The 9,322-nt window shown below is 38.2% G+C and overlaps 1 protein-coding gene across 2 annotated transcripts; it reads left to right on the top strand.

The window, feature by feature from the left end:
* Positions 1–770: 770 nt before the first annotated feature.
* On the top strand, positions 771–9,271 carry rilp (Rab interacting lysosomal protein). 2 transcript variants are annotated; one of them, XM_077610652.1, is made up of 8 exons: positions 771–1,340; positions 2,214–2,340; positions 4,831–4,952; positions 6,285–6,470; positions 6,607–6,770; positions 7,544–7,666; positions 7,789–7,863; positions 8,648–9,271. In XM_077610652.1, exons 1-8 carry the CDS (start codon positions 1,011–1,013, stop codon positions 8,760–8,762), a joined length of 1,242 nt encoding a protein of 413 aa, XP_077466778.1. In that variant the 5' UTR covers positions 771–1,010; the 3' UTR covers positions 8,763–9,271. The 2 variants fall into 2 exon arrangements, with proteins under 2 accessions (XP_077466778.1, XP_077466777.1); XM_077610651.1 differs by having other exon boundaries at positions 2,211–2,340.
* Positions 9,272–9,322: the final 51 nt, after the last annotated feature.

The raw sequence follows: 9,322 nt of genomic DNA, 5'->3' as shown, positions 1-9,322 counted from the left end.
TTTTCGGTTTATCATATGATGTGATCAGACTGAGAAGACTTAATTCACAACATTTTATCTAGTAATTGCAATGGAAAATTGTTTTAAAAAAAAAACAAAACGTTTTTTTGCTCAACAGCACTATTTCCAGGCAGCACTTACAAATTAAAAATAAATGAACACAAAATAGCTGAATTTAATCACCTACTGAAATATCAACTTCTATATGTTAGAAATATCACTGAAATCTATAGTTTTTAGGTATGAACTCATCAACTGCCATTGATGGGGATAGATGTCCAATCCCTTTTGCCTGGAACGGCTGTGTCAATAATTAAGATTGCACATTTATTACTGTCAATGGGAGGGAAACATAATTACTCCATCCAGATTTACCATGAGCATCCATAACACTACTGCAACAGCAAAAGAGTCAAGAATATCCCAACCCAGATAGTTCAATTAATCCCCTTTAAAATATTTGTTATACAAATTGATTTAAAACAAAATGGTTAAATTCTACACAATTTACTACATTTCAGTATATCAAAATTTGTGCTGCCAATCTGATGGAGGAGCACTGTTGACATAATTATAATAAATAGTATAATAATAAAAAGTGCAACAGAATGTAGGCTAAACTCAAGCTTCTTGTGTGAGCCATATTCAAAGATGATTTCATAATTTGCCAAATACATATATATATAGATTTTTTTATTTATTTTTTATAAAATATGGGCTTTTCGTGTGCTGTTGCACTACATTGGTTAGAAAAGTGGGAGGATCCAACTGCGTGTACTAGCCAGTATGTACAGTGTTATTATGCAGTTTAGTACACACAGATGTCCTAGTTTTTCACCGCCTCCCTTCGATTTCCGTCCCCGCACGAGCAGGTTGATATTCGCCTAATCTTACCTTTTTATTATTATTTTGATTATTATTATTTTTACGAGTGACTGCTCCGATGAGCCGCCTTCGGATTCGTTGTAGCAGAACGAGAGCATGACAAGCCGGAGACTTCGAGTTCAGACATGGAGCTACCTGCGTCCCACAACGAAGTCAAGCATGGCTGCTTCGACAAAAACTGCTCGTTTCTGACGGTGGACGACGTCTACGAGATCGCCAAAGTGATCGGAACCGAGTTAGAGAGGCTGATCGACGGCTATGGCCAGGAGAGCGTCATGGGCCTGGTGCCCAGAGTGGTCAAAGTGCTGGAGCTTCTCGAGAGCTTCACGGCCAGGAATCAAGCGCACAAACACAGGGAAGAAGAACTGCTGAGGACTTTTGAGAGCTTACAGTTGCAGCAGAAGAAAAGAGTGGGCAAGGAAAGCGAGGAAATGAAAGAAAAACACGAAACGCAGGTGAAAAAAACGAGTTATAAGCCCCACATAGAGATATACTTACGGACGGCTTGTCGCCAATTGTAACAAGAACATCATGACCGTGGTTATTACGTGCACGTGAACTACCCGATAAATAACTACTAAAGAGTTGACATTTTCCTCAATTGAAAAGCCAAAGTCAAAAAAAGCAGGCCGGGCAAAATATTATATGCATCTTAAAATTATAAAAAAAAGTGAATGCAAAATTGAATCGAATGCTTGTATTGTCATTATTCGAATATAATGAGATTTAAAGCTTCAAAGTGCACAAAACAACAAATAAATAATCCGTAAGTAATAAATATGGATCATAAATAATTAATTAATAAATAAGGAATAAATAAATAAGTAGTCAACAGTAGTAAATGAGAAAACCTGCTGGTCATCCTGTATTTTCCTAATTGCCTTTTTTAATGAGGTTTTCAAACAATGGATCTAACCTTGTGGACATGGAATTTAATATAAAATATAAAATCAACCATTTGTTATTGAGCTATTTCATGCAAATTGACATATCTCAAGCAAGTTCATTCTATACACAAATGTTTGTACACCTCTGATTTATTTTGTCATTTGCAGCCCTCAATTCATTCGCCGCCATTGACAGTTATAGACATGAATTCAATTTCAACTGTGATTGATCATGTTCCACTTCCATTGAGGGCGATGGATGTCCAATGTAATTTGATTGATGAAAATGCATTTGACGTCTTTAGCCGTCAATACTACTAGCCATTAAGTGCATCTTATTTCTTAACATTGTCCCTGAAAGGTTTAATATAAGTTAACAATTGCTCCAGATCTGGGAAGGAAGACTGTTGTTACCCTATTTTTGTCTTGTCTTTCAAGCAGGAGCAACAACAACAGAAGGAGCAGCAATGGAAAAGCAAATGTGAGGGGCTCCAAGTTCAAATCCAACAGCTTCAGGGGGACAACGAGCTCCTGCAGAGCAGGCTTAAGGGGAGCCACGCGCATGATGGTACGTATTTTACGTATTAAAATTGAAATGCAAAGACTGATTGAATTATAATATACTAGTTACACAGATTGCGACTATCGGTAGATCGCACGACAATAACATTCTGATCCCTCCCCTCTGTCCATTTCCTTAGCTAGGCTCTTATGAATTTGGCATGTCCGCAGTAAACTTTAGCATGAATCGAGTGTGGATTTTCACCCCCTTTTCTCTGCCACTCCCATACATATCTAATGTGAGGTATATCATGACATAATTGCTGAGCTTTGTCAGTGGCCTGTAAAAAAGTTACATCATGGAAGGTTAACTCCTTGAAAAGTAGGAGCAAAAAAGTTGAAACACCCCTGCAGTAAGTCACGTGTGATTCCTTTCCATAAATGTGTTATTATGTTTAAAGTGCAATCAGTGGATTGCAGTCAGGTGCTTCTTGTTTCAGCACAACCCCCGTTGGTTAAATTCTGTGTCTGTGGGGCAAAAAGCTGGACCCACCCTCTGGGACCGCTTTGCTTACCCCTTAATTCTAACTCTAACAACAAAATAGGTCGTGGGAGGTTGGCTCATTGAAAAGTAGATTTTTTTTTTAATCAAAAAAGCGTGAGCGCCCCTTTAATACACCTTGGAAGAAGAAAAAAAAGGCTCTAAAATTACCATATTTGGACCTTCCTATGTGATGTTTCTGTGTCCTCCCCAGGCTTGCGTGGGTTTTCTCTGGGTACGTTTCCTCCCACATCCTAAAAACACGCATGGTAAGCTTGTTGAACAGAATAAATTCCCCCTTGGTATGAATTTGAGTGTTAATGGTTGTCTGTCTCCTCGTGCCCTGCTATTGACTGTCCCTCGCCTGGTGCCCATAGTTGGCTGGGATAGGCTCCAGCACCCCTCACAACCCTTGTGAGGATAAAGCAGTTCAGAAAGTGAATGAATAAATGAATGAATGAACTCCCTGCTCACACCAATAAATCTGACTCAAAAGGATGTAACAAACTAGGTCGATTTTTTTCCCAGTTGATAAAATCTGATCACTCTAATCCATTATAAACAGAACAATTTTTGAATTTTGAGGATAAGCGGTAAGGAGAAGGGAGGTGTGGCTTCGTGTATTTAGTAAGTGTACGATTATTAGTTATTTGGGGCCTTGGTTTGAATATGTATGGGATTCGGTTTTAGTGGTGTCTGCTCATGTTTGCCAGATTGGTGACATCATTGGTCATCAATCTGAAGTCAGAGGGTGGAGTTGCTTGCTTAACTTGTTTTTTCTTTCTCAAGCAGCAAAACCCAAGGAAGAAAGTCATACGGCTGGAAATGTTTATTTTATGTACTGAATGTGAATGCAAGTACAGGCTCAAATGACACATTATGTAATATACTCTAGCTGTCATGTACAGTAGTGTCAAAAAATGGTGGCCTAAAATGTTAGTCTGTCCGATAGAAAAGGGTCATACTGTGGGTTTTAATGTAGCGTATTCCTACAGTAGCAGATGACTACTTTTTAGCAAAAAAATTGTATTAATTAAAACCTTGAAAAGATACTTGAGTTATTTCACATTTTGTTAACATTCATTTTATTTGCGCATCATTTTCTCTATCTCGATACAATAAAGTTAAATAGCACGCTTGGTGGCATATTTGCTTTCTGGAAAGGCATCTGATAAATTCTTTGTTAAGATTATCTTTTCTAGTACCTCATTGTTTATTTTTCATTGCAACTGTTGGTAGTTTTCAGAGAGACATTTTTCAGATACAGTTAAGTTTTATTATGTCTGTCTTTGTGTGTTATGATTTTTGTCAAAGTAGTATTACAAGCAACATACTTCCTCGTTTTATTGACTTGTTTGGTGAATAAATATTAAAAATGCATATTTAAAAAAAAAACTTTTTACATAAGGCCATGCAAGGCATTCTGGGATTTCCATTTTACACAACATTATCCATTTAGTCGTTAGGCATCTACGTTGTTTTGGTAGTGATAAATCACTTAATTACATGTTTCTATTTTAATTATGTTCTTCCTGGAATAAACGATTAAAATATTTTATGGTAGACCCTGGCTTATTCCCATCATAATATCAAATAAAATGGCACGAATGATAGGTGATAATATATTGCTCAACACTATTAATTTTGCTTGGACGAGCTACTTGTTTTGATTCGTCACTGAGCGTTTTACCTCAGGCGCTGTCACATGATTCAGCTTCACCATTCCAATGTAACCACCAGGAACATTTGACTTTTTCACAAATCAAACAAAAGCCAGGCAGTCATATGACCACACAAACGGTCTCCCTAGCCCCACACAGAAGCAGCAACCAGAATGACACATTTATAAATGAAGTCATGGAGAAATGATGGTGGGAAGAGCAGCATATATCTTAGAAACTACACAAAATAACAACTATGTCATGATGTGCTGTCGAAAAGGCCTGCGTAAAATGTCCAAATTTCAGAGGACGACTTGAATCTGAACTTGAAAAACAAATATACTACTGTGTGCAGATCGTGTTCAGCGGCAAGAGCGAGAAGTGATGCTGAAGCTGAAGCAAGTGGTGGACAAGCAGAGAGATGAACTGAGGGCCAAAGTTCAAGAAATCACCAGTATCTCCAGGGAGGGGGAAGCGGTAAGCAGGCAGAAAATCTGTTTAGCCGCAATCAAGACATGTACTACTTCCTCCCCAAAGGGCATGTTTTCATTACTCTGGGGTTTCCCATTCACTTAAAAAAACCGAAACTGTTGATTTTGAACTGCATGGTAATTTTACATTGTGTCAGCTCTTCACACCCAAACTAAGAATATCTTGTTGATGTATTGCTCATGACATATCATGCCATGTGCAATCTGAGAAATTGGTATGGGGAACCTTTTTAGGGTGAACTGGTTGGAGATCTTCTGGTTTTCAGTAGTAATGTCCCAGCTAAAACTACCCATTATATTTAATTATTTGATAAATTAGCTTTTTGTTGTGCTTGTGGTCATTCATTAAAAAAAGGTCGCTTTCGTCTAAATCAAAAATGTCTCACATGCTGCTCTTATTTTTGCTTATTTAAAATGCTTAAACACTAAGTGCTTATAGTCCGCATCTATTGGAAATATTACAATTTATAACCAGTTTTGAGGAGGAACTTGACTCACCATCAATTTACAACATGTTCAAATTTCAACAGCAACACAACATTTGTATAAAAGCAATGGATTAAATACACTAATAAAGGCTTTCCTGAAATTCACTTGAAATCTAATAATTGTTATATTAAGTGGTTAAATGGCATGCCTGCACACAAACCTAGAAATGAAACACATTTAATGGCAGAAACATGTGAGACAAGATGACAGATAGTGTTCTTATAGTTCCTGGTTAAGGATTTACTTGTACTTTCGACAAGTCCAAGCAGGTTTTCTCCTCATTTGTGTGTGGGTTTCATGCTTTTTGTACCACATGGCTGTCATAACTGGGTGTGTATATGCTATTTACCTCAAGACTGTTGACCTTAATGACAGCTTAGACAAGCCCGTTTCTCTGGGTCCTTAAATACAAGTATACTGGAATTGACTGTGTTTTAAAAGTTTACAGATTTTATTTTTATTATTACAGACAATAAAACCAAATTAAAGTAAGTTAGGTTTGGAATTGCAGTTTTGTAACTAGTGCAAAAACCTTTACTGATCATTGTGACCTTTATTCTCGTATTGTTTCCTTTAATGAATCAAAGCTAAACTGGAAGATAAAAAGACAACTTTTTGCTACTTGTATCTTTAGTTTCAATGTGCAATGTTGATTTAGTTTTTTATTGACTTATTTTTATGCACCCCATGATCGTAACCATGTCTGTTGTGCCAAGTGCCAAATGAAATTCATTTTAATGGGACTTCTTGGTTAAAACAAAGGCTAAATGATAATAAAAAATATATGTATGGACGCTGCCGGTCATGACAGACGTGTGCTCATGTGCAGCTCCAGGAGCAGTTGGACCGCTTCATGAAGATGAACGCTGAGCTGCGACACAAGCAGAATGTAATGCAGGCCCAACTCAAAAGCACCGTGGAGAGGAAGGCTGACATGGAGGCCGACCTGAAAGAGAAAGTCAAAGTGATCGAAAAGCTCCAAATGCAAATGGACAGAACCAACAGCAACGACCATGTAGGGTTTTCGATTTTTAACTTTTCTCTTTACGAATGTATAAGAACAAATCAAGAATAATGGTGACAGTGCACGTAGTCACACTACATTGATGCAGGTTTCGAATGATACCTCTCCCTTCTTGTATACCGTCTAGTCCAGTCAAAGTCAGATGAATACCATGACGGAGCCTTCAGCGACTCACTGTGATCCTGATCAGCCTGTCTTCACCAAGAAGGAGGTGCGTGACATCATTTTTGAGCGGAATGAGCTCAAAACCAACCTTTTCCTGGTGCAAGAAGAACTTAACTACTATCAAAGGTTGGTAAAATGTCGTTTCGTGTTTTAATATTCGCTCATTGGCGGCTATTGATGGTAATACTGAGAGGGCTGTTGGCTAATGAGTTAAACAATGCTTTGCAATCTTTAACTTTTCTTTGGGTGTCACAATCATGCCCTTTAAAACAAGCCCTACAGCAGAAATAGAAATCCACTTGTACCACAAGGAGGCAGTAAAGGCAAAATGTGTAGGTCTATGATTGGCTTCTGAAATCAAGTACTAGTGTGTTTTTATTGTGAGTAAAATCTTGTGTAAATGCTACACCTCATCTCGTCTCATTTTCTGAACCGCTTTATCCTCATTTGGGGTTGCGGTGGGGTGCTGGAGCCTATCCCAGCTGACTCCAGGCCAGAGGCAGGGGACACCCTGAATCTGTGGCCAGCCAATCGCAGGGAACAAGGAGACAAAGGACAACCGTGCACACTCACCCATACCTAGGGGCAATTTAGAGTGTTCAATCAGCCTACCATGCATGTTTTTGGAATGTGGGAGGAAACCAGAGTACCCAGAGGAAACCCATGCAGGCCTGGGGAGAACTTGCAAACTCCATACAGATGGCTATGACCTGGATTTGAACCCAAGACCCCAGTGCTGTGAGGCCGACGCACTAACCACTCGCGCCACCGGGCCACCCAATGCTACATAGCACTGGACCAAAATGTTAGGCGGTTATCCTTTATAGCGCGAATGATCAATGTAATCTTAATGTCTGTTCTTTGATATGAAATTGACAACAATTGGGTTGTGTCTTCAGGGAGATTCTGAATGAAGAAAGGTGTCCTGGGTTCCTCCTGGAAGCGGTGCGATCTGCCATAACAAAAAGAAGAAAAGTCATCAAAGCGAAGATGCTTGGAATTCCTCCTCCAGAATGTAGCAGGTCAAGCCTCTTTATCTGTCAACATCGAAAAGTCCAAAACAATGTTTATCTTCAGAATAAGTTCATCTCAAAGGAAGATATATTTGAAATATTTTTAATCAATCGTGGCCTTTTATCTTTAGTGATGAGGAAGACAAAGGCCCTGTGACAGAAGTGGACTGTACTGAAAAGCCTGCAGAGTCACGCATTCGAAACCTGTGAGTAAAATAACTGCCACCATTCGATTCTATTCAAAGGGCTGTGATTGATTGCATCCCATAATATGCACATATTTAACACAATGAGTTAGATTACACCGAAGACAAAAAATGCGAACAAATTGTGAGATTTTGCTTTTTAAATGCTGTTGCCGCAACATTTGTTACTCCATCAGTCTAACCAGCAATTTTACAATCAAACAGTAAAATTAGGTGGCAAAGCCACAATTTAATAATGATTTAATAATGATGTATTGTTACATCATAACTTTATTGATTTTTTTTCCGGGTGAAACAAATGTACCATATTTGCCTCCAGCAAAATTCATTGCGATATTGAATTTGCAACATCAATTTAAGAATACTCTGATCAACTTTTCAAAACAAAAGAGTATACTTAACATAACTTTTAAAGAGATGACCGTTATAGTGATGGGTTATTCCTGAAAAGGTTAACCTCCTATGACCTGGCGTCCATTTATGATGTGGACATCATTTTCCTCAGAAACTACATCATGTATAAAGATTATTCTCTGTTTGAGATCCCAATTAGCCTAAATATCAAAGAGAAAATAAAAATGCCTGCCTTACAAGAGTTTGGGTCTTAGGAGGTTAATTGTCAGAAACATGAGTAAATAGGAAACTCCTCAGCACAGTGGTCCTTTGTGCATTAGGCTTCCCTCCTATAATCATTAGACGTTCGCAAATCCTCAGCTACTATATTTAGACTTAATCCCCACCGCAATGAGCTGACCTCAACTCTGTCTGTCTCTGCGTGGTGCAGCTTTGGCTTCCTGACGTGGTCGGCCAGTGGCCGAAGCCCCGGCCACATGAGCAACGCCACGTCCAGCTGGGAAATCATTGGCGACTCAGAGGGCAGTGGCGAGTCTCCGCAGTAAATGACGTGCCCGTGGCTTGGAATAGACGTGACAAGTTTGTTTTGAAGACAATACGATCCCAACACTGCTTCTTATTTGCTGCAAGCTTTCTTGAATTATCACAAAGGTTCTATATTTCTTTAATTTCTATAATTCCTTTACTTTATCGAAGCTCATTTTATATCCCGTAACTTTGCTTACACTCACCAGGAAAATTATTATAATCTCCTCTGTAGGATGATATTTAAGTGTAATTAGGTCACTGAAACAAGTATTTATACACATTCTTCATTTTGTTGTACAAACCAAAGACTAACTAATGTACTTCAAGTATTTTGAAAAGAAGTGCAGTCTAACAACAGTTGAAAATGGAACGTTAAGCACTTTTTAAAAATAAATTATTAGAACAATTTAGCCCAAATTATTTTAATGTTACAAATAACCCTGTGTTTTAACCCCATCAGCCTTAAACTATTGCTTGTATACTGTTGGCTTAAGTTGAATTCTGTATAAAAAATAATGCACTGTAATTGGTTGTCACCGTTTTTAATTTATAAAGAAAAATATGTGCATAAAAAATT

Source organism: Stigmatopora argus, chromosome 10 (assembly GCF_051989625.1).
Source record: "Stigmatopora argus isolate UIUO_Sarg chromosome 10, RoL_Sarg_1.0, whole genome shotgun sequence".
Lineage (NCBI taxonomy): Eukaryota > Metazoa > Chordata > Actinopteri > Syngnathiformes > Syngnathidae > Stigmatopora > Stigmatopora argus.
Note: the sequence above shows the minus strand (reverse complement) of the source record. Positions and strands in the feature narration are given on the sequence as shown.